The following is a 27,140-nucleotide window of genomic DNA, read 5'->3' as shown; positions in this document are numbered from 1 at the left end:
GGGGGAAAAAAAAAAAAGGATTCTTCTAGGTTTTGTGATTCAAGGTTCATTGAAAACCGACAGTTTGCCCATGAATACAAGTTGTATGCAATAAATAGCACTAAGGTAGGAAACGTTAAAATACATTTCTGTTGAATGAGTGCATTATTCCTTTATTGTCAGCAAGTGAAAAAAAAAAAAGAAAACTGTTAATAAAAAAAGAAAGAAAGAAAATGAATGGATTTATTTATATTTCTCTCTCCATTTCCAGGAGGTTTGCGCTAAGGCGACCAGAAGTATTAGTTCAGCCCCTGAAAGTTTCTAACCGGAAATCATGTAAGTTTGTTAATGGGGGAAAAAGGGAGACTAGACGCTGGTATTTCTTTATTTCTTTTAAAAGAAGTTCTTGTAACAAATCTCCCTTGGAGAGTTTTTAAATAATTCATTTTCAGCTGTGAAATTCACTCTGTGAGAGTACTTATTTAAACCTGTTGAAGTTGAAATAGTAGATTTTTTTTGTTAAAATAAATTTTACAAATTTCCTTATCAATTGAATTACGATGTTTTAAAAATATAATAGGACAGTATTCTAACAGGGTTCTTTAGAAAATAATTTTTATGCCTACTTTTCTTACTAACCTTGTCCATGTCCCTTTCTCTTTTCAATTACAATTTTTACTCATTCCATCACATCCAACTAGCACTCTTCAAGAGAATAGTAAAATAATAAAAATCATAATGATGTGTAGTGCTAAGTTTGGAGTCCAAGGTAATTGAGTTCTAATTCTGTCTCAAGCTCCCTATGTGTCTTTAAGCAAGGTATCTTTTGGAGCATCAGTGTCTTCATCCATTCCAAGAGAAAGTTAGACTTGATCTCTAGGTCCACTTTCAAGCCCTGTCTTATGATCCTAGAATCGGTGAATGTACATGCTAAAATATAAAGAATATGTTTCTTTTCATCTCCAAATCTTAAGCTTCCCCACCCTGACCTCAAGCCCTGGATGTTTGTTTCAATAAAATAATTGCCCATTTTGAGGTGAAATGAATAAAAAAATGGAGATAAATACATTCTTTGCCCAGATATTTTGCAGCAAAATGTAATTGTTAAACATTTAACATAATAAAAATTTATTTAAAAAAGAGAAAAGTAGTTTAAGCTTTTAAGCAAATGTTACTAATATTTATGGACATTCTGAAGAAACTAATCAGTACAGACTTGTGATCAGAATTGATGGAATTGTTTAGTCTTGTTGCATTTTTCACATCTCTTGTTAATGTCTGTCATTTATAGAGATGTATAACAAAGGGATCTCAGGCTTAGTCAGAATTAAACTACCTGCCTTGGAATGTAAATGTCACAAATAAAAAAGTACTTAAAAACTGAATGCACTGATTTGAAAGTCTGCTTGTCCCTGCTACTCTAAATCCAAACAGAAAAGCACCTGTCATCCACTGCCACATATATTTTAACACCAGAAACATTTAAAATTTAATTGAAAAAATTTCCTACTACTTTTAGTTTCAAATCTGCTTATCTATGGGGGAAAAATTTTAAACTTTAACAATAACTTCTTAAACAGTATTCCACAAAATTGGTCATCAAACGACCTCCTGCTAACAAAATAGGAAATAATTTTTAACATAATTATCATGTCTGGAATTCTCTTCCTTTCAAGGCCCCAACTTTGTTTACCTTTTGAGTCATGTTGGAAAGCTATTTTGGCATGCTTGGCATCAAGTTAGATCAAATGGCCAGAAGGTTTCTTGATTTTTATTCTCAAGAAATTTTAATGGGAAAGGGAATGCCAAATGTGCTTTTGACATCAGAGTTGTGAAATATTTTTCCATTAGAGACATGAGCTTGATTTTTTATTATTTACTTCTAGAACTAAAATAGCATGAAATCTAAAAATTAATGCAGATTTGATGACTTCCCTAAGTTTAACTGTAGCTTTTGATAACATATTTGTTCACATCATTATAATACAAGTATAGACTTAATCTTCAATTTATAGATATAATATGAATATATTTATTTGGGAAAGAGAAGAGTCAGTAATAAAAGCTTTTTACAAGTGGTTTTATTCAGAATTTCATCTTATTTACTACTTCATTACTCTGCTAGTAGAAATAAAGATCGAATGCTTCCATTCTGCCTCATTCTTGATACCCTGTTGCCTCTTAATGTTCTCATACTTCCTTCTTAAATATCATTTATATATTTTTCCCATGTAGAATTCATTTGTTAACTAATAGAGAACTTATTTCTCTTTAATCATTTGCAGTCAAAATGAACAATGTCAGCATATGATTGAGTGTCCACTTTGTGTCAAACATATAACATATATCTAATATATTATTTAAAATAACAACTATGGAAGAAAATTTATATCCTTAATGAGCTGATAATTTAAGAATTCCTATACAGTAGAGTCATTGCTATATACCAAGTTGCTTGAAATTAAAAATTTAAAAAAAATTTTTTTTGTTGAAATCTCTGATTGATTCACTTGATTAATTAATAGTGGTATTTGAAAGCACTTAATATTATACCTTCATCCCTGAAATACTTTTCCACTAAATATTCTCATGTCCTTGAACATGAATTTTTTGAAGTGTTAATTTTTAGCAGTAGTTAATAATATCAGGCCCTTATTTCACATGGTGTATGCTACCTTTTTTTTACTACTTCATAATTGGTATATTGATATGAAAATGTACTCATTGTTCCTGGAATATTTTTAATATTTTTGAATATCTATTTATTAGAATAGAATTTAAAGATATCTTTCAAGGTACACATATACACACATACATGTGTGGATATGGACAAATTAGCCAATGTAATTAAATCTGAAATGCCATTTATGAGTAAAGTGATAAAAATATATTGTTTTAAGTATATGATTCAGCTCAAGTTTAACTATGCTAAATTCTTTATAGTTTGGTTAATTAAAATGGGACTTAGAGGGTTTCAATTCATAACAGCATGTAAGTTAATAACATGGAATGATTAATCAGTTTATTACAGTCTTATGTTTCCAGGTATTATCATCTCTGTCTTGATTAATTTGGTAGTTTTACCTTTCAACTATTTAAATGCAAAGGTGTCATTAGCAAATCTAGAGTTTAAATTTGGAGGCAGACAAAAATATGACATCAGTAAAGTAGAAAATCAATTATTATTCCTTTTTGTCTTTGTGTAAGAAGAATGAGTATAATTATGAAAATTACCAATATATACCCAGAACGTAGTTTTTTACCCTAAAGAATATTACTTGCAGTTTATCATGAACCCTTAAAATTAATCCCAAATCTTAGGAATTTTTCTTCAGTATTCCAGAACAATTTAGTTTTTAGAGAAAGTAAGAATTGCTTGTTCAAAAAGAAAAGTATTTTCACACATTTCTACACAGATTTTATTTTAGTAATTTAATGATAAATTCACTAAAGACTTTAGTTGTATATGGGCTTGAAGACACTGATGTAATAATATTCTTTGATAGGATTAGTCTGTGGTTTATTATGTAAAAGATATAACTTGTATTTTGCAAATGAGTAAAAGCATATTCTTTGTCTCAAATAGCATGCAGAAATCCTTCAAGATAGAAAACTTAGTGATTTATGTTCCTAGACTTCATATAATTTAAAATACATTGTGTATGATTGCCTTCGTACGCATAAGCAAAATATCATCTTACCCTTTTAAAAAAGAAACATTAATTTCTTTGATTATTTAGAACATTCTCAAAATATTTTGTATCTACATGTTGAATTGTAAATATATCAGATGAGACTTAGCCTTCCTTATGTCATTTAAAAAAGAAACATTAATTTCTTTGATTATTTAGAACATTCTCAAAATATTTTGTATCTACATGTTGAATTGTAAATATATCAGATGAGACTTAGCCTTCCTTATGTCATTAGTATTAATTTTTCTTTTACTTTTATAGAATATATTTTGTATTTATTATTTATTATTTTGTTTTTTAATTTCAATATATGAGATCTTCAAAAAGAAAAAAATATATACCATTTTCATATGGTATATTTTACAGCAAAAATTCTACTATGGATTTATTTACAGCTCTTAATTTGCTTTATTTAAAGGAAATTATCAAAATATTGATAATGAGGAAGAAATTTATAAACATGTCCTCTTAAAAACCATTTATTGAATTGCTCTTGCTAAATGTAGTTCTTATGGAATTATTGTAACAAAAGCAAAATTTATTGACTTTATGAGTATTCAAAAGCGAAAACATAAAATATATCTCATTCTAGTTTTGATTTAACCATATGTGATCGACACCACATGAGTAAGAGGAAATATTTAACTGCGGCCAAATGGTGTTCATTCAAACAAGATGTAACCCAGTTTATCCAAAGACAAGCATTTTGTGGATTGAAGACCACATTCTGCCAACAAAAGAATTTAAACATTTAGTGAAAGAATGAAGATATTGTTCATGTTACCAACTTTTAGAAGGCCAAGTATTTAAGAATAATATAAAGCAGGACTTTACAGCTTGTTGCAATAAGGTTTTTCAAGTTTAGTCTGCTCCCTGCTGCCAGCATGTTGGCTTAAGTTCTTGTACCCTCACGCATACTGTTAATTCACAAATAAATTAGATCATTTAGAATATAGTGTCAAGTATTTCTGATCAATATTTTGTTCTTATATTGCTATGTATTTATTTTTTTGTGTGTATATATTTTTCTTTGAGAAGAAATAATGTCAATTAAGTTGTTGTTTTTCCTCTTGTCAAAGCAACTGAAATGCATTCTTAGAAAACATTTGGGGAAAGAGGCAATGGGCAGTGAAGTAATTAAGTTCACTCTTTCTACTGGTAAAGTAAAAAAGGAAATATTTCCCTCATTACATGTTAAGTATCAGTGTTGTCTTTAACATTTCAAAATGTGGCCTCTGAGCCACTATCAGGATATATGCACTTTGATTTTCCCCAGATGCAGTGGTTTAATTTGAGCCATACACTCTCTAGCAAAGTCCTATTTGCAACTAATGCCATATACACACAAAATAATTTCTCAGGATTATCTTTTGTGGTCATCGTGCTTTGGATTTTTTATTTTATTTTAATTTTTATTATTTTAATTTGTTTTATACTTTGAGAAACTAATTTTTCCATATGGAAATTGAAACTTTAACCTTGACCTATTTAACATGGCACTCACTAGTGTGGTCTATGTTGAAATGAGTAATATTATATGCAAAGACAGATAATAGAAAGTTTAGAGGATATAATCACTCTACTGGCCAATAATACCAGATGTATATTTCAACATGGAATGTAATCACTAAAACCATTGCAGTAACTTTCATGGATAAATGGTTTTTCCAATCTTTGCTGTCATAGATATTGATTGACCCACAAGATTCTAATAGTATCCACAAAATGAAATGGTGCTGTCAATTTCTTTGTTTTTATTGTCAACACAGTAACAATATAAATTACAGTGAGTGTTATGCAGTTTTTATGTTAAGTAATATACATTTTTTCATGTAATAATGTATCAGTAGCCAGCATAATTTTAAATGATGAGGTGTTTACATGAGGATATAAAATGCATCATCATTAGAATTTATCACATTAGCAAGTGGAAATAAGAGAATTAAGTTAAAGATATTAAACAAAAGCTTAATAGACCTATTAAGCTGGAAGGGTCCAGGTGTACAAATTGAGTTCAAGAGTAGTTAAAAATGACTTTGGAAATTTATTTGGAGTTTTCTTCATATGTTGGTTTGGGTTTTTCTTTTTTATTGTTATTAACTGTTTTTAAGATTTTTTTCCCATTATCAAATACTTATGTTTTCTCTTTTGAGAACTGATTATTTCTATCCTTGGCCATTATGGGTTTAGAAACATATGAAATCCATCAGCAACTTCTTTAATTGATCTATGCCATCCATATTATTCCCCCCAGACAGTTTTTAAAGTCATAAGATTTTTAAAAAAAGAAATACTAAAAGAGAACAAATTCTAGTGTATGATATAGAGCACTAATTTAATTGTCAAATTTGTATAGTATAGCTGCTTGTTTTTATGTATCATGTCATGTCACATTTTGCAGTTTATTGGATGTATATTCAATGCATAGGATAGATTTGTATCTGTTGAAGTATATTACTGTTGAAATAGAGTTTTCTAGTTGCTGCAATTTTTTTTTTTTCTGATAAAATAGTTGAGGATGTCCGTAGGTTATTTAATGCTGAATCTTTGATACAAAATATAGCCTTTGAATACAATACTGTTGATTAGAAAAAATAAGATCTACTTTATCATGTTCTTCATTTTGGCACAATTTCCAGGACTGCCTAAAAATAAAACATACTTAACTTACTTTATTGAACATGCATATATATATATTTCTTCTTCCCTTTGTATTTGGAGTTCTTAACCTTCAAAATTCAATTCCATTTTGTCGCAATGTCTCCTTTTGATTTTAATATGGGTAGTTCTATGTAAAAGGTAATGAAATCAGTAGTTTTGGGTACCCCATTTTGGAATGTTAAGTAATGGTTGGTAATTCATTTATGATATTTTGATTTATTTGGAATCACCTAACAGTGCAATTATTAGGCAAAAGAAGAAAGAACTGCTAATCTGACCTATTCTCTTATGTCCTCATATGCCCTACAATGTGCTATTATAGCTAATTGTCAAATTTGACCTCTAGCCAACCCATATGTAACTCCCTATTTAGTAGATGCTTCCACTACTGCAGGCAACTCCTAAGTCAAACTTGATTATTTAATTGTATTAGTAATTTAGGAAATAGCTTAGGCTACTATTTGTCATATAAAATCAAACTGTTACAGTAAAAATAATTATTTGATTTTTGATCTGTATATTAACTTTTTCTTTTTCTTTTAAAAATATTTTTGTTGAATATTTTGTTGAATGTTTGGGACACTGAAAACTATTAAGGATTTGAGGTTCAATTGTGTGTGTGTGTGTGTGTGTGTGTGTGTGTGTGTGTGTGTGTGTGTGTGTGTGTGTTTTGTTTCTGTGACATGGAATAGTAGAAAGTACATTGGCTTTCACACTTAATACCTTTATGACTTTAGTTGTCAGTTAATTAACGTGAGCTTCATTTCCCTCATCTGTAAAATGGGGTGGTTAGACTCTACTCCTATAATGCTTCTCTCTATGTTTTATCTATTTATCTTTATCTTATAATTTTACTACATGAAATACCTTGAAACGAAAGTTGGCCTATAGAATCCTAAATATCCTTTCATTGATAAATATTTTGAAGAAGCCTCATGAGTACATTTTGTTTGTTATTTCATTGCATCTCATTTCACTCTGGCTAATTCCATTAGGTACATGAAGGCTTGTGCTCTTATTATTAAGTTGTAAAGTTTTTTTTTTTTTTTTTTTTTTAAAGATCGTTTCTTTTTCTACATTTATATAAATTCAGCCTATTTGTTGGATGATTTAAAAAATTTAAAACATTTGTTTTCCTTTTTGGCTCTTCTAAGATGAGGAAACAGTTGAGTGGGGTAGGTGCATTTTTTTTCTTGCTAGATATAATGTCTTCATTCTTTAATTGTATTTCAGCACATTTAATCATTTCCTTCTCCTTTCTTTTTTGTGCTTCTCAGAGGAAATTGAAGGTATATGTATAAAAGTTTCCCTGCATAGCCCAGTAATTTTATTTGGTGAACATGTGTTTGGGATTAAACTGAATATGGTTCAAAGTTTATAGGAGATTATTATGTTATACATACAAAACTTTTATATTGACTTTATAACACCGAGCATATTGAAGTGTAGATTCTTGTTTTTAAAAAGAAGTTGGAAAAAATTTTGTCTGTAATCTTTTGTCTTGCATATAAGGAAAAGTGATATGAAATACTTCTGGGTATTTCATTTTGGTGGATATTCACAAATAAATGTTGTTACAGTAGGAATATTTAATTTCTTTGAGCTAATGTAGCTATCGGGAACATTGTTTTTTTAAAAGTACAATAAACTTAATATGCCAAACAATTTTTTTTTTTTTTTTTTTTTTTGCCCCTGTTATTCACTAGAATATTAGTGCAGGATTTTTGCAAGTTAGTTTATCCTTCCCTGAAAATATATTTTAAAAATTCCCTTTGTAATATGGTATATCTTTTTTTTTTTTTTAATGGAGCACATGTAATAGTAACTGAAAGGATGCTTATAATCATGACCTTTCTGTCTAATCCAGTGAGCCAATAAAAAATTGCTGTCTCATTTTTTATTTTAAAACAAAACCTTATTTGCAGAAGTGACTTTTTTTTAAAGTGCCAAAATTTTCCTAAACTTGAAAAGGAAAGCAATTCTTTAAAATTAATAGGAATGCTTTCAGAGAAATGCTATGGAAAATTGGAAAACATCAGTTTGCATGATAAATTTTAAAGTTTCTCCAATTGAGATCATAAAATAACATCTTTTATGCTTAAACAGTGCTATGATGAGGGCATTTCTATGCTATGCTTTACATAATTATTTTTAAGAAATTTGTTTTATTTTATTTAAATTTTTTTTCTTTGCATCTGTGGCTGAGCATCTAACTGTTCTGCTTTATTTCTTGGCTTTTGTTCTTTATGTTTTTACACTCCAGAAGATGCTGAATGTGCTGGTAACAACAGTGGAACCTATATAGGTGAGCAATTAGATATGAAAGACAGTTTGTTTTCTTTTTAACTGCTTTTTTCTGGAACTTTTAGTAATTTTTTTTTTTTTTTTTTTAATTTTGGGAGTGGGGCTAAGAAATACATCAGCATGTCTTGATGTGGATTAAAAGAGCATGGAATGTAACATATAAACAGGCTCAATGGATTTGACATAAAGGATTTTAACAATTTCATTTGCACTATTCTAGAAGCTCTTCATTTACCATATTTTACTTAACTTTTATGATTCTCAGGGACAAAAAGAACTAAATAATAAGAAGTAGATTGTGTATATAAAAGAACTAAATAATAATAAGAGGTAGATTGTGTATATACTCTGTGTGTGTGTGTGTGTGTGTGCGTGTTTGTGTGTGTGTATTTCAAAATTACAAGGTTAACATTGAAGATATTGAAATTTTTAAGGCCTTTTAATAATTTATAAGTTATTTTTTCCTCAGATAATCAGTGACTTTCTCTACTATATGCTTTAATTTTTAAAAATGATAAAAACTCAACTATAGACTGCATTAGAACAAATGATGTTAATGAGAAAAGTCTAGCTCTGTCATCAAATGTTTTAAACAAATAAATTAAAAAACCAGTATTAAATTCTGAGTACAGCATTTTAAAAGCGGTATAAACAAAATAAGACAAAGAAAATAGACAAAGAAGTGAAAAATCAAGATCATAAAAGAGCTTGAGACAATGCCATGTAAGAATTTGTTTAAGGAACTGAATACAGTTAGTCTAGAATCAAGAAAGGAAGATACACAGGGAACATATATATATATATATATATATATATATATATATATATATGTATGTATGTATGTATGTATGTATACGAGCTATCTTCAATCATTTCAAGAGTGATAATGTATATAAAAAATGTTTGGCCTGAACAATTAAGTTATGAGTAGCCAAAGGAAGTTACAGAGAGCTTTAATCTGGACATAAGGAGAAATTTGATAGTAATTAAACTTGTCTAAAAGCAAAATAGACTTTCCTAATTAGTGAATTTCCTCTCCTTCAGTTGGAGGATTCAATCACAAGCAAGATGAGTGGTTCAGTAGTTTTGGGGAGACGGGATTGCTGTTAGGAGTTGATTAGATTAGATGGTCTCCAAGATACTTAGCAGGCCCTTGATTTTATAATTTTGTAAAGGGTATGCTTTAAAGACTTCAATATTAAAGAAAGGAAAAAGCAAGGGGGTAATAATTTGGCTAAGAGAGTTGGGCCCAGTAAAAATTTTTTGTTTAAGTGAAAATTGAATACACTTGTAGAGTAAAGGGAGGAAGCTCATACAAAGAGATGTTGAAGATAGAGAGAGAGGTAAAAAATAGGAGCAACATCCTAGTAACAATGTATTTAAGAAATAGATATTTGGTAACAATCTATTTGCTTGAAAAAAATAATAAAGTCATAAGCAGCAAGAAAACTAATCATCATGAATCCCTTGTTTCTTAATTTACAGAAGATACATTGACTTTCTTTTGACTCAGTATGGACTCTAAAGTTGTTGCTCATCTAGCAGATTTTTTTTATCTTAGTTTATCCTTCTGAATTCATTCTTTCTTATATCTAGCTAAATGTGAATAGATTAAAAACAGTGAAGATAGCAAAAATGGTGTCAATTCAGTAGACATCTACAAATTAGTTAATATGTGTAAGGACTTATCCTAGGTGCTGAAGATCCAAAAGCACAAATGAAACAATTTCTGCCTTCACAGAATTTGCATTCTTCTGCGTGAGGGAAAAGTGTACCATATACTCAAACATATGTAAGGTAATTTGAGGAGGGATAATATCAGTAACTTAGGCGTCACTGATAGCCTCAGAATGAATTTAACATGTGAGCAGAGTAATGAAGCAAGATAAAGCTTCTGAGAGGAAGGTGTGAGAGAAGAACAGTTCTCAGACTTGTGCCCAAACTTGGGAGTAAAGACACAGATGTGAGAGGTGAAATATTGGGCAAAACCTTATTTGATTGGAACAGACACTTGAGTGTGGCCTGAATTGGATCAAAATGTAATTTGGAAATATTAAGTGATAATTAAGTGATAAATATATAAATGATAAATAAAACAAATGCTAATACTTTTTTTTTTTTTTAAATTAAAGCTTTTTATTTTTCAAAACATTTGCATGGACAGTTCTTCAATATTAGCCCTTGCAAAACTCTAATTGTTCTAATTTCCCTCCCCCTTCCTCCACGCCCTCTCCTAGATGGCAAATAGTCCAATAAACTATTAAACATAGTAGAAATGTATAGTATAAATCCAATATATGCATACATATTTATACAATTATCATGCCATACAAGAAAAAAAGCAAAATAAAATGCAAGCAAACAACAACAAAAAAAGTGAAAATGCTATGTTGTAAACCACACTCAGTTCCCACAGTTCTCTCTCTAGGTGTAGATGGCTTTCTTCATTACTGAACAATTTGAATTCATTTGAACCATCTCATTGTTGACGAGAGCCACGTCCATCAGAATTGATCATCATATTATCTTGTTGTTAATGCTAATACTTCTAAAAACTAAGTATGTGACCCATATAGATCCTTATATATGAATTAGTGGTGCTTATTGTATTTGAATTTAACACTACTAGGTTACAGATAGGATAATTTGAAAAGGAAAAATGTGAAATGAGAAAAGAGCTATATTGTAGGGCTTTAGGCAAGGATTTAAAGGCCAATTTGAGGAGTATATGTTTTATACTAGAGATAAGGAAACACTAAAGTATTTTGAATATTGTTTTCAGGCAGTTAAGTAGTGGATCTGGAATCAAAAAGATCTGCATTCAGAGGCAGACTCAAATACTCATTTTGTGACTGTGAGGGTCTATAATGTCAGAGGAAAGGTGCTGTATGGGCCTGGGAAGGCACCAGAAAATGCCTCTGAAAGGAAGAGTTGTGCCTAGGAAGTTTGAAGGTAGAAGAAATCAAAAAGAGCATTCCAGGAATGGAGGACGCTTAATAAAAAGGCAGGGAAGGCATTCAAAAGGCAATTGCCATGGACCAGATTTCTATTGAAAGGTATCCCCCTTTCTGGACTCTGGTATCTTGACTTTTTCTACTCACTTCTTATATGTAACAATTCTGCCCTTGTTCCTGGATGAAGTGTGTAGGTTACTCCTCTCTGGTGTCCTTCATAATTTCAGGAACTTTCAGGACCAAAGTGCCCTCCTTGACCTCTCACTATGTACCTGCTGCTTCTTCCAGTGCTATATGAGCTCTCTAAAAGCAGGGATTCTCTTTGTCCTTGTAGTTTTATCTCCAGAGTTTAGCACATTGTTTGGTACAGATCTTAACAAATACTTCTCTCTCCATTTATTCATTTTCATCAATTCTACCTCTAAAGATTTTTAGAAACCTAAGAATTAATGTAGGGGGTAATTCTCAGAAGCCTAACAGAGAATAAGAGGTCACAGGATATTTAACATAGACCTTAAAGGGATGTTAGAGGTCAAGTTCAATCCCATTATTTTTATCCTATGAAAATGGAGGTCCTGAAAGAGTAAATGTCAGAAGTCACAGAAATTCTAAGGAATAGGGATGGAATTCTAACAACTGTTTTCCATTCCATCTTGCTGCTTCTGAATATAATAATGGCAATAGCTGTCATTTATATAGCACTTTAAGATTTGTGAAATCTATTAGACATCCCAAACTAGATTTTCTGTAGGCATTTCGACATATCTAAAATGGAACCCACCTTCTCTCCTCCTCTGTCACCTCTAAGCTCTACCCCTTGCCCAAAGCCTTCTTTGCTACAAACTTGCCAGTTACCCAGGCTTGCAGCCTTGAGATCATTAACTCCTCCCCCCATACTTACCACTCATGACTATATGGTTGTCATGTTATTTCCCCTTCACATCACTTCTCACACACCTTCTCCTCCTCCTGTCTGAATTATTGCAGTAGCCAGCTGGTGAGTCTCACCACCTCAAGTCTCTCCCCATTCCAGACCATCCTTTGATCATCCATCAAATTGGGTCTGTGTCCTCACCTATACTCAGTAAGCTCCCAAACATAAAGTCCCTTTTTATCCTTAAATACCCTCCCCCAGCCCTTCTGAACTGCCTCTCCCTGCCTTATCCACATGACTCTATGACTCAGTCACCCAAGACTCCCTTTGTGCTGGGCATTTTCATTGTGTCTCTCCTGCCTGGAATTCTCTTTCTTCTCAATTCTGCCTCCTCCCTTCTCCAAAGGGAAGATTCGGTGGAGATGGGGGGAAGTTAATAAGGAGCTCTTTTTGTTGAAATAATGAATTTGTGGTGCGGGGGGAATATTCAGAGTGGTGAGAAGAGGAGTTGGGTATAGAGATATCTCCATCAGAATAGATGAGTAGTGAAATCTAAGGGACGAGCTTCAGAGATAGCCCAATGGCTAACCTTTCCTTGAAGGAAAAATGTGACATTTATTTTCACATTACCTGTAGGGAAGCATTGATATAGTACCTACTGTGTACTGAGTGTTTTCCTTGAAGGATGGCTATCTGTTTTGCTTATAGACCTTGGCTGGTATAAGTATTTTGGTTTTGTGCAGGAGTGGAGAGTGATATCTTTTTATCATTTAACTCTTAGGAGCTTAGAAATGGGGTCTTTTGTCAAAAATTATGGAAATTTTAGTCACTTGTTTAGCATAATTCCGAAATATTTTCCAGAATGGTTGAATCAATACATAGTTCCAGCAGCATTGCATAAATATTACCATCTGTCTACAGCCACTACAACATTGCTTGCTCTTATCTTTTGTCTCCTTTGCCAATTTATTTGAAGTGAGGTTAAGCCTTAGTTGTTTTGATTTGCATTATTCTTAATGCTATTGACTCAGAAAATTCTTTCACATAGGGGTTATTAATTTTCAGTTCTATTTGTTCGTATCCTGTGACCATTTCTGTGTTGGGAAATGTTTTTTGATCATATATTTCTCTAAGTTGTCTATATATTGTGACTATCAGAGATATTTGATTATTAGAGAGATTTAATACAAAGATTTTTCTCAAGCTAACTGCTATCTATATTTTCCTAATTACATTACTTTTTTTTGAAGTTAAATAGGTTAAATGTCAATTCATATTTTTGACTTTAAAAGAAAAAAATCAATAGTACAAGAATAGGCTGCAGGAGGCAACACTGTCAACAAGGTCTGAAAGTTTTTGTTGATTCCAAGTGCAGAATTTATGAACAGTGGAACTTGGCAGCAGTAAGAGAAAACTAATGGGCTCTCAGGCAGCCTTTCTGGAGGCACTGTGTCCAGAAAGGTGACAGCCCATGTGTCTTCCCTTCATACGCTCGTAGAACTATAATTTTCACACCTGGGTGTCCCATGATGGGAACTACATTAGTGGGTTGCAGAAGGCAAGCAGAATTATGAGAGGACCAGAGACCATGCCAGACCGGGTTCATCTGAAGGAAATGGAGATGTTCCTTTTGAGGAAAAGAAAACTTAGTAGATGTTGAATAGTCATTTTCATGTCCTTGAGGATATCATGAAATATATATCATGAAATATAGCAGACTTTACTTTGCTTAGCACCACAAAATAATGCTAGCATAAGCCCATTCTTCCCACGCTTGGAATTTTCTCCTTTTCATCTCCCTTTCATCATTTCCTTGACTTCCTTAAGTCCCAGCTCAAGCTTTCCTGCAACAAGATGCCCTTGCTGATTCCACTTAATGCTATTGTCTTTCTGATACAAAATGGGCACTTAATACATGTTGACTGATCAAGTGAAGATCTGTGACTCAGTGAATATCTAGAAAGTTACCTCAGAGATATAGAAGTTAGCCTATACAACTAATAATTGCCAGAGGCTAAATCTTAAACCAGGTCTAGCTGTCTTCAATTCCACTACTTAATCAACTAAACTCAACTGCCTTTTTATACCTAATTATTATAGCTCACCAAATATGGAATTTCCTTCTTAGAGAAGTAGTGATCTTCCCTTTGCTGTAAATATTTCTTTCATTATAATAGGGTTTTTGATTAAAAATAAAAAAAAAAAAAGAATCTGGAGGAATATGTGTTAGGGATGTTGTGGAGAGATTTTTCTGTTTAGGCCCTTTCCCTCACAACTTCTTGACCTAAATTTCTCTGTACTTTTATTTTTGTTTTGCTGTGTTGTGTTTTTTTCCCCATGAATAGTTGTAAAATTGTTTTATTTTTTTCACTAATGTAATTGGTGAAGTAATTATGTTGTAATGGCTGAATAGGAGAACTATTAAGATTTCTATCCTCCATTATCAAGATCTTTGGAATTTAGAGTGATTTTTATTTGGCCAACATTTACAGAAAGGATTTGCCCTTCAGAACTTTATGTTGCATAATATTTCTTATTAATCAATGAACAGTTCTGTCTTATAGAAAATGATAAGTCATTGTCATTTTTTTAAACCAAAAATCAGATCACCAGACCTGACAAAGGACAATTCTCAGACCAAGTCAATAACTTGGTGCATTGAAAATTTAAAAGATTACAGACAAAAAAACTACATACATTTCAGTTTGAAATGTGTGTTCTTAAAGTTCAGTTATTTTATTAGAACAGTGGTGAAGGGCCTAAATTCATTCCCTATCAATTGAAGGGATTATGGCTATTCAACTTAGAGAACACTAAGAGAAGATGTGAAAAGTGACCTTAGGTATATGAGAGAATGTCACAGGAAAGGGATTAGGCTTGTTCCATTTAAGGTCAGAGAGTATAACTAGGAACAGTACATTAGCATTGTCTTTAAAAGGTCAATTTAGGTTTAATTTAAGGAAAAACTTCTTAACAATTAGATTGACCCTAAAGTAGAATATATTGTTTTGGGAAATAATGGTTCCTGGAATTCTTCAAGCAAAGACTGGATGATCATTTGTCCTTTATTGAAGAGGGTTTTTTTTTTTTTTTTTTCCTTCTAGCAATGGGTTAGACTGAATAGAAAATGTATGGTTTAATTATATTATATTTGTTAAACTTTGTTGATCATACTTTCTTCAAATTCAAAACTTGTCCTGGAGCCAGTTTTGTTATGTTGATATAGTATTTTATCTAATGGTATTTTTCTCTCAGCTCTACTAGACTAATTTTAATCTAATAGGTAAATATCAGCTCATAAAACCCATCCAAAAATTTGCTGTCATATAAACTTTTCTCCAACTCCATCTTCAATGGAAGTGCTTCGTATTTTTTTTTTTAATACTAATTAAGTTTTAAAAGCTTTAAATTCAATCTGTCTTCATTTCATGTTATATCTTCATTGTGTTTTATTGCTTTACATTTAACATATATGTGTACAGATATGTTACTCCTTCTAAATATGTTACTCCTTCTAAAATATTTCCGGAGTTTAAGGCTGCTTTGATAGGTATAATTTTGTCCATTAGCATATTCAGAGTCAAAAGCCAGATTGTTTAGCTTATAATCATCGAATAACTATTATAAATGATTATCCCATTTTGCCACAACATTTAATCTTTTCCTTAATGCATTTTTTGTTTACCTTTGAGTAGGTATTATGTTACCTTTAAAAAAGAGAATTTATTCAGCAAAATGTAGATGAATTCTTCTATTAACATATTGGCTCTCTTGAGTTAGCAAAGCTCCTCTGGATAATTCCAACAAGTCTGGCATACTGGGTGGAATTTTTTTCCTCTGACAGTATGGCATAACGTTATTTCCAGCAAGTTTTCAGTTGAAGAAAATATATCTTTAAGAAAGTGTATTTTTAAACTTATTTATTAAAACTTTTTTATTTTGTGTGAATATACTATGATTTCCCCACTCCCTTCATCATTTCAAATTAAATAGGAGGAGCCATTGACTTTTGGAACTGATTGACTTTTCCTAAGGTTTGTCATGGATGCATGATGGCACCTACTTACTGGACAGTAAGCACAGTTTTTGCCATCATCATCAGAAAAACTTTTCTCCACTTAAGCCTGTGTGTGTGTATACATGTGTAGACATGTATATATTTGCATGTGTTTCTCTTTTTTCCTAAAATAATTGCTTGATATTGTAGCTTTCAAAATTTTATTCAGTACTTTTAAGTTTTTGGTTTTGTTGTTAGTTTGAGAACAAAATTATTAAGATTTTAAGGTATTTATAGTATATGAACATTGTTCTTTACACTTTCACACTAGGTCTTTTGAACCAGTTGATGTTTTTAGGATGATTTATGGGTTACATATTCAGAAATTATTCTTTGGGTCTATGAAATCAATAAGTGAAAGAGAAGTTATTTAGTTTATTTTCAAATATTGTTTTATTTTGGTATTTCATGTATTTTGATCATTTTTGTATTTTTATAGTGTGCACACAGACAGCAATAATCTGCCTCTTCAGAGGTATCTAATTTGTTAAGACCTTTCTTCCATCAGCTTTATTGCTTTAAACTCTTTTCACAGGTTTTCATTCATCTTTTTTTTTTCTTCCTCTTGCTGCTGCTGCTAGTATTTTCATTTCAAATTTCCTATTTGTCTATGTAGTAATTTAACATCATTGAAGCTACACTCAAATAGCATTATCATATTTCATAAACTTCCTTATAACTTGTTTTAGATTGCTTAGAGGTTTGGTTTTTTTTGTTTGTTTTTTTTGTTTTTTGTTTTTTGGCTTTGGGTCTGTTATCATGATGGTATAAGAAATGCAGTAAGATTATTTTTAAATTGAAACTTTCAGTGCTTTACTGTGGGCAAAATAATTTCATAATGACTTAAAGCTGTTTGGATTTTTTGTTACTAATGTCCAGATAAAAATGTATAAATATTTTTAAATGGGAGGTTTCAGGAATACTTCTTGAATTTTCCAGGTTTCATGATAGTCACTAGGCTGTTTAAAACTAGAGCATGCTTACTGTTTCACCAAAAGAATCAAATTATTTTAGAGATGAGTAATTTTTTTACACAGCATTTTTGGCAGCTGTGTTTCGATCACAGTTATGATCTTCCACTGCAAAATAAAACAGAAAATTGGCTTAGAAAGATATTGGAAATGAAAGAGGAATTTGAAAATTTTTATGATTTTCATTTCTTCAGGAGTCATGCAGTCTAAGGGAATAGACTGTGGAGTCTTATTTTATATGTTTAAAAATATTCACTTATAATGTGAATTACTATCCAAGTTGCTTGATCTGATTTTTATTTTTGGTCATGCATCCTACATAATACTTACCTATATGTGATATTTAAACATTAGAGATCTAATAATGACATTCCTTTAAATCATACTTGCTGTTTATTTCTAATGATTAGATTATATATAGGGAATATTTGCAGAGTTAGGAAGTAACTTATTTTTAAAACTTTAGCATTAAAAATGTGTTCATTTTCTTTTTTGTGAACAGAAATCAAAGAATGTTCTCCCCCATAAAGTATGTATTTATGTCACTGTATGTTTCCAGAGACTATTTAGTTTCAGATGATGTTATTCATTTAGCTATTATAGGATGGGAATTAGTCTTGAATTTTATCAGATTTTGTTTTTTACCATATAGTCCATTTAAGTTATAAATAATGCATAAAAATAAGGCATGTTCCTTTTAATACATACATACATATGTACATTAATATAATATGTACATATATATATGTAAAGCATAGTCATTATCTTTAAACTACTAACAGAACTAGAAGAGTAAAATGTTAATGAATGATATAATTTTTCAAGTTTAATTAAAGTTCTAACAATGAGACCATCTTAAATTCCAAAATCCTGGCCATTTTCCTTTTTTTTTTTTTTTCTCCTGTGTGTTCATTGTACTTCAACCTTAAAAGTTCCATTATTAATTTTTAGAATTTATTTTTGCCAACAACATGGCAAACTTTTCTTTTCTCTCACTGTACTATAATTCTTGGCTCAGTTCCATTGCGTTCATTTTGCTTTTACTACTTATTTTTAAGTAGTTAGCTGTCAAAGTAGTCAGTGCCAGACTCAGGAAGGCCTGACTTCAAATCCTGCCTTGAATGTTTGCTACCTAAGTGACCCTGTGCAATCTTTCAACCTTAATTTCCTCATCTTTTAAAAGTGATAATTATAGAACCTGCCTCACAGGGTTCTTTTGAGGATTAAATGAAAGTAATATATGTAAAGGACTTCATATATATGTTACATCACTATGTAAATGTTAACTATTATTATTTTTAAAATTTAGATCTTATGTTTAATTAAGGCTATGACTCCCTAAAACTTAGCTTTTCAATATATGGAAATCATGAGTTTCAAATTATTCAAATTTTTTTGAAAAAAAATTATTCAAATTTTTGAGTTGTCTGTCTATTTTAAGATCATAGTATTATAGAACTGGATCTGGAAATGATCTCAGGAGTCATGGAGTCCAACTCCCTCAGATCCAGGGAGGTTTCCACTTATTTCAAATCACACACCAAGGATAAATATCAGCTGTAGAATTTGAATCCCTGGCCTTTGTCATCAGACTTAGATCTTTTTTCACTATACCATGCTACTATCCTCAGGTGTATTAGGCTTAGTGTCACTAATATATCTTTCCCTTCTGAATGCCTCCTTAACTGACACAGATAACATACTCTCATGTCCTTAATAGTCTTGATTTGCCATGACTAAAAAAATATCCCTGCATGCCCAGCTTTTTGATGGTGAGCTGACCCCGGTGAGACCTCAGAAAACAGATATGTAATCCATTGCAGAAGCTACCCTCCAAGTCTTGCTGATTAGAAACAGACTGAGAATGCAAGGGTACAAACATTTGTTGGTCATCTTCTATGGGCCAGGCCCTGGGTTAAGCACTTGATAAATGATGTCTCACCGAATCTACACCAACTCTGGGAGAACGGTACTAAGGCAGATAGAAGTCTGGTGACTTGTCATCCATATAGTAAGAAATCAAGTAATGTTGGACCTCAGACTCCAGTTCCAAAGGCTATTGCATCACCAAGCCATCATGGCTTGTATTCAGCTAAGCACAGCTTTTAAGAAGCCAGTAAAACTTCCATACCATGAAAAGATTTGGGAGTAAAATTTTAGTAGATATTTGTTAACTCTTTTGAAGTTAGGCAAACATAAACACTATCGTACATTTACATTTGGTTCAAAACTTAAGGTGGCAAGACTTTGTAATTACTCATAATCTAAGTGTAAAATTTAACATTTAGAAGAAAAAATTTAAACAGATGCAAATAACCTAACTTTTCTAGAGAATCCCTAGATTTAAAATCTGCCTAATTGATTTGATTTTTGAAGCTATTATAGCAATATTTTAAAAAATGAGATTACAGAACAGATTAATCTATGTGTACCTTTTGGCAGTAATTAATAACTACTGTAGATAACTTTCTTGTGTTATAGATTTTTGTGGATGTACATATTTATTTATCTTCCTTATATTCTAAACCAGTGGTCCTCAAACTTTTAAAATAGGGGGCCAGTAAAAACAAAAGCTCACACTCTGTCTCCGCCCCTCAGCCCATTTGCCATAACCGGGCGGGCCACATAAATGTCCTCAGCAGGCTGCATTTGGCCTGCGGATTGTAGTTTGAGAACCCCTGTTCTAAACTGTTTGAAAGGTTCTTTTTGACTTTGTATCTTAAATTGTCTTTTAATGTAGTAAGCTTGCAATAAATGTAATGAATGCATGCATGATTGAATGAATAAATTGGTAAATAATTTTAAGTATTCAAAATCCTACCATAAAACTATAGATTTTTAATCTCAAATGATTAGAATATATGTCACTCTGAAAAAGTATGTTACAAACAGAAAAAATAAGGGCCTCAACAGCTCTTTCTGTTGTTGTGAATATTCCAGTGTGACATTTGATTATTCTTAGACTTTGTTCTTTTAGTGCCATAGTCATAGCACAGGATATGTCTGGCATACCCCCTTCTTGAACTAAATAACTTCTATTTTATTTTGCCTCCAGGATGGACTCTGATTCCTGTTGCTAATTACTGTGATTAAGGAACCCAACTCAATTAAAGCATTCGATTACCTTGTTCTGTCTTTCCTTCTCTGTGAATTTTTAAAGTAATTCTTAAGTAAGCAAAAACATTGTAAAACAAAATCAAAACCCATGAAAATAATTAACATTTATTATAAATTATTCTTAATGGAAAAACACTTTAGGAAAGAGAAGTCTCTTATGTCTGCTTGGGATTAATGGTGCTGATCTGCAGCTGAAGTTGTGCTGTAATATCACTCTCCTATTGTAATAAACTAAATGTGCCATTCCTTTTTTTTTTCCCCAAAAAATGGAAATTTCTAGCAGCTGTGGGTAAGCACTATGGAAAAATACTGTCCATAAAAACGTTGAGCCAATTATAAATTATAAAAATGTGAAAGAAATATAAGGAAAATATATTTTATGTAAAACTGCATTCTTAGACTGAACTCCCTTTTTTCTTCAAGCCAGATGCCACTAAGAATTCCTTACTTGAGATGAAATAGGATTATGTGGTTCTTGGGTTGTATACTCAGGGTCATCTACAGAGAACTCTGCTCATTTTCAGTTTATGGACATAATTTTTAAAACTGTTTTCTTTAATCACAGAACTCAGCTGAATCTAACAATAAATGCTTAACTTTATGCTGCTTGGGAATAGAGTCAAAGTACCCCCTATTGGCTTGAGGTGTGCATCTATTAGGGTTTTAACTTTTGCTTTAGAAGGATATAGAATAATTACTTAAAGGACTAATTTTATCTCAGATTAAATATGTCAGGGTGCTTATAAAAATTAAGAAATGTATAAAACTGCATTTTCATTTTATAAATTATTAATTATTGTTGGATCCCTAAAATATGCAATGTACCAAATAGCTCTAGAAGATTTTTAAAGTATCTTTAAATGGAACTGTTTATCTTTCCCCAACTAACTTTTTGTTGCTTCTTAGAAAAGCAAAAATAAATGTATTTAGAAACAATTAAACTATTATATAAAGTTTATTTAGAAACAATTAAATTAAATGAAAATCAGTCTGATTTTGTAATCATTTTGTTCAGAACCTCTGCAAACTCTTAATTGTAAGAGTTCCATTCTCTTCTTCTTAGTTTTCCCCCAGAGTGACAATGGTAGTTGGATACTGGGAATCCCTAATTGGTTACCCATACTTTTTGTCTGGAATTACCATCCAATGAAGAGAGTGGCAGACTCTCTACTGCCTCTGGTGAAAATGCTATAAGGTAAATATAAAAAGAGTACTGGATCTAGGTTCAAGAACTCAGCATTCCAGTCCTGTCTCTGCCTCTAAGACCCTGCTGTAGGCATATTACTTACAACCTCTGGTTCAGTGACAGAATAGGACTGGGTGAATCTATAAAGGCCCTTCCGCCTTCTGATTGCAGATTTCCCTGATGGTTCAAAGTAGAGAATGCCTTTTGGATAAGCTGTTGTTACTCCATGATACATCCTTGTCAGAACTGTATTAGATTGAACATAAGTAGAATGAGGCATCATTCATGGAACTAAAATAATGGGACAAGAGAAGGAGACAAAGTAGATTTCTACAACTTTAGATAATTCATACTTTCCTTTTTTCTTCCTATTTTTTCTTTTTATGATTTCTTATCTTTTGTCCATATTATCACTGCCCTTTCATATATCCGTCTACATCTCCAGAAACTCATTCCTTTGTACATTCCAAAGTACTTTCACTGACTCCAAAATGAGAACCTGCCTTTCAATACTTTGCCTTTTTGCCATCCTGCCTTTTGTGTGTTTTGACGGCCTTTGTCTGACAATCATTTTTTTCCTCTTTTTCCAGTATAATTTTTCTCATCAAACCCCACATTGATTTTCTCTTATTTTGTACAGCTACTCTGCATTTTACTTTCTGTAAAGTTGGTATACAGAAAAAACTTTCTATCTTGCCACTTCCAACCCAGTTCTGTGATATCTTCCCAAACATCTGTGTTGCTAAAATTGTTTTCCTGAATCACCTTATCAAACTGAGATCCCTATCTTCAAAAGCTTTCCTTTGAGACTGTTTTATGCATAAATCTTGATCCCAAATCACTTGAATGTCTTCATACAATCTAAAATGACTCCTTGTGATCCAGAATTAAAATCATTATGCCATTTTTGAATGAATCTGGCATCTTTTTTTTTTCATTGTATTTTAATTATTCTGTTTGAATGTATTAGATTGTAATTCATTATTCAAGTAATATGACTTTTGCCTTTAGTCATTAATAATTAAGAATACACATAAAGCTTCCTTTGTTTTGAGTCTTAGCTAATAACTTAGATATGATATTGTATCATCCTACTCCCTTCATAAATTTTTTTTTGGCAAGGATTTGGGGTTAAGTAACTTGCCCAGGATTACACAGCCAGTGTCAAGGTTAGATTTGAAGCTAGGTCCCCCTGACTCCGGAGTCAGTGCTTTATCCATTCTACAACCTAGCTGCCCACCTTCATTTAAATTTAAATTCATACCAACCAGCAAAATTCTTCAGTTTTACTACCAGGTATACTTTCATTCAAAAAAGAAAAATCAAAAAGGATAAGTATAGTAACATTAATTTCAGGAAAAAAATTCATATGTTCCAAAGTTGAACTGATATCGGATTTGTTTGTATAAAACTTTTAAAACTTGAAAATCATTTTATGTGTTATCATCTTATCCTGTCCTTACAACCCTGTGAGTCATATACTAGTATTATTTCCATTCTATAGATGAGGACATTGAGTTTGCAATAGGTTTATTACGTTGTCAGGATCACAAAGGTATCAAGTATCTGAGGCAGGTCTTCTTGCTTGTAAGTCCGGCATTCTATTCTCTCCATCATTCTGATTTAGTAAATCTCATCATAAAGTGTCTATATATTCATACTGTAGTAGATGTAGAGTTCTTTTAAAGTAATGTTTTTCTTGGGTACTTTAAAAGAGTCTATAAACTGTCTAAACAATCTAAAGCTAATTTTAAGTGCTCACTAGACTGTTCTTTTTTCTGTGAAGTTATCCATTTTACCAATTCCACAATGATGTTATTACTATTGTATGCATACTATAAAGTAATCTAGGATATATGGAAAAGAGGTTATATGCCTGTTAAATATTTGAAGTCCCTTTATGTATAACTTTTTTTTTTTTTTCCTCATTAGATGTTTTCAACATCAGAGCTATTGGACTAATATACTTATTAAAATATTCTTAACTTATTTTGGTTCATTAAGTTGTTGTATATTGATTTACTGAAAAAGATGTACTGTGGCTAAGGACTAATATAATGTAAACTGTATAAATAAATGAAGTATTGATTTTTTTCCAAAGCATCATTTGGATGAAATTATTTAGAATGTTGCCATTACATATCAAACACATTTGTAACAATGTAGTAATTGGTTCTTTCCAGGATTTGAAGTTTTTTCTATGCTTTTAAATACAAATAATTTTTTGAAATTGCAGCTGGATTTAGAAGAAGCTTCCGTCTTAGTAGAAAAGATAAGAAGACAAACAAGTCTATGTATGAATGCAAGAAGAGTGATCAGTATGATACAGCAGATGTCCCAACATATGAAGAAGTTTCACCTTATCGGCGACAAAATAATGAGAAGTACAGATTAGTTGTTTTGGTTGGTAAGTTTGTTTTTGTCTAATTCTGAGGAAATAAGAACTAAACTGAACAAGCATTTATTTATTATTATTTATTATATGGTTAATAAGATGCGCTTCTAAAAACTGAGCATGGGAAAACAAAAATAAAGAATAATTCCTGACCACAAGCAGCTTCCATACTTATAAGCATAAACCTCTTCTTTTTCATTTTTTCACACGCGCGCGTGCGCGCGCACACACACACACACACACACACACACACACACACACATACACACACACACAAATCTGTTTGGTTTGGGTTTTCCTAGGTGTTGGGAAAGTATTGGTTATTTTGTACTTTTGATGTGTTGCAAAGTATAAATTGTCTTTTTTCAACCTTATAACAAGGGATAGATATGTTCCTTTTAAAAAGTTTCACAGATTCTTTTTGACATTGTTGTTACTTCCAACTCTTAAAAAATATTTTATTGATACTTTAAAAATAATACTGTCTCTTCCCAATTACTTTCTTCTTACCATCCTAGTAGAAATTTCCTTAGTAATGAGTTAGTACAGTCAAGCAAAATAAAACAACACATTGGCTGTATCTGAAAACTCATGGTCCTGTCCCATATTTCTGGTGCAGCCACTTTTCTTCTGAGAGGTGGAAGGACATGTCACTGCCATGCTCTTGTCCTGAAGTCTTTCGATGATTTTCTTTTACACTATTGAAGTCACTGTTGTAAATGAGCCCTGCTTATTTTATTCTTTAGGAGTTCATCTTCCCAAATTTCTCAGGATTCTTTATAATCACCATTTTGCAGCCCAGTGACATTTTATTAATTTGTTCAACTTATCTCTCATCTGTGGGCATTCATTTTCCTTCCAGTTCTTTGCTACTATAACAAATGCTGTTATATATATTTTCATATACATGTAACCTTTCCCTATATCCTTGATCAGCTTGGGGAATATGCTTAGTGTTGTTATAACTAGGTCAAAAGCTAAGTAGAGTTTTATGAGTTTAGGGGGATTTACAACTTAATTTAAAGTTTATTTTCCTAGATATTTGGACAAATTCACAAGTATGCTAGCAGGGCTAGTTAGTGTGCTAGAATTAACAGCCTTTCTTCTTCATTAAAATATTGTCAAGAGAAGTCAATAAATATTTATTAAGCAGGTACCTGGTTTCAGGTATTGTGTTAAGGCTGTGAATACAAAAACAAGCTGGCTTTGCAATCTTCCCTTATTGCCTAATCTCTGCTGACTTCCAGTCTGCCTCTCAGATTTCTCAAATTGGATGTCCAGCATACAACTAAAACACAATATGTCCCAAACAAACTCCCCGACACCCACTTTCCCTATTGCTACAGAGGACAACACCATCCTCCCCAGTCCCTTTGGCTCACAACCTGGATTTTCATTCTCATCATTATCTCCCTCCCCTCCTCCACGTACCAAAGCTATTGTCAATCTCACCTCTGTAACATCTCAAATTCATCCCCCTTCTCTCCTCTGATACTCTCACTCCCCCCCATCCCCCATCCCCCCAGGATCTCGTCCTCTCATGCAGTATCTACTGGCAGATTTGCCAGCCTTGAACCTCTCTCAGTTCTGATCCATTCTCCATTCAGCCACAGAAGTGACTTTCCTAAAGTATAGGTCTGGTTAGGTCATCCTCCTGTTTTGCCCCTCAATTTACTAAACTCTAGTGGCTCCTTATCACCTCTAGGATCCAATACAAAATGCTCTGTTTGGCATTCAAAGCCTCTTCCTAGCTTTCCAGTCTTCCATCACGTAGTCCTGGATCTTGTGATACTGGCTTTTGGCCATCTCCCAAACCTGGTATGTTGTCCCTCCTCTACTCCAACTACTGACCTCCCTAACTTCCTTTAATTAAGTCACATCTAAAATTCACCTTTCTATAAGAAGGCTTCTCTTACCCATCTTCATTCCAGTGCTTCTCGTTTTAAATTTCCTACCTGTCCTGTATAGAGCTTTCTTTGTATATATTTGTATGTTATCTCCCTCATTTAACTATAGACTCCTTGAGGGTGGGGACTATCTTTTGCCTCTTTTTATATCCCTAGCACTTAGCATGGTGTCTGACACATAGGCACTTCATACACATTGATTGATTAATTGATCCTAGAAGCTAGAATTCTGATGAAAAAAGACACCATGTAAAGGGAAATAGAAAACTAGGGGAAGCTTATAGAGGAAGACTAAGAAATAATACATCCTGGAGAGGAATCATGACTGGCCTGGGCTTCCAGCCACTGGGAAGAACCAGCCATTAAGAGGGAAAAGCCACAGGGGCAGAGAGTGCACTTCCAACTTGTGAGGTGGAATGAGCTTCTAGGGTGAGGATGTTCCTGGAACATGGAAGAAAAATGTTTGGGGGAGTCAGGAGGATCATCAGGAGAGGAGTAAAAACCCATTGGCAATGATTGCGTATGCATTTTTCTAATAGAGGTAGCTAACATTTATTGGAAATGTTTTGATGACAGTTCTGAGAGCAAAAGATAGAAAGCAAAGCTAGGGGTCTGTGGGGGCAGGGAGGAGGGAAGAAGTCTGCTTAATAAATATTAACCAGGTGAAAACGAGACACAAAATTCCTATAAGTACAGAGCTGCTAATACCTTTAAAATCTTTCTGTGTCTGATAGTTGATCTCCATGAATTCTGTGTCTGAAATATTTGTTACCCTTCACCTTCCTAAAGGAAGTGAAACTTTACTTGGTTTTTAACCAATAGATAGGAAGTCACTAAACAAAGATATAGAGGGAAGATTTCTTAAGTTACAAAAAAATAATTTAAGCAGAGACATGAATATTATTTATGGCGAAGAGATAGAACATTGTCTATTTAGACCATATAGCATGAGGAAATAAATAATAAAATGAGAAAGATTATGAGGGCCCCTAATTGTGGAATGTGAATGTCAAATATGAAGACTATGGCTGCATCCAAAA

General features: G+C 32.2%; 1 protein-coding gene across 3 annotated transcripts in view; it reads left to right on the top strand.

The window, feature by feature from the left end:
* The window catches only part of MPP7 (MAGUK p55 scaffold protein 7), a 237,113-nt gene that overhangs the window by 181,311 nt on the left and 28,662 nt on the right, over positions 1 to 27,140 (top strand). For all 3 annotated transcript variants that reach the window (XM_074267011.1, XM_074267009.1, XM_074267010.1), the window contains 2 exons: positions 251 to 315; positions 24,035 to 24,205. In XM_074267011.1, the coding sequence (XP_074123112.1) occupies positions 251 to 315; positions 24,035 to 24,205 (236 nt within the window). The remainder of the gene's footprint in view (positions 1 to 250; positions 316 to 24,034; positions 24,206 to 27,140) is intronic.

This window comes from Sminthopsis crassicaudata, chromosome 5 (genome assembly GCF_048593235.1).
Source record: "Sminthopsis crassicaudata isolate SCR6 chromosome 5, ASM4859323v1, whole genome shotgun sequence".
In the NCBI taxonomy this organism is placed as follows: Eukaryota; Metazoa; Chordata; class Mammalia; order Dasyuromorphia; family Dasyuridae; genus Sminthopsis; species Sminthopsis crassicaudata.
This window is presented reverse-complemented; position numbering and strand designations above follow the sequence as displayed.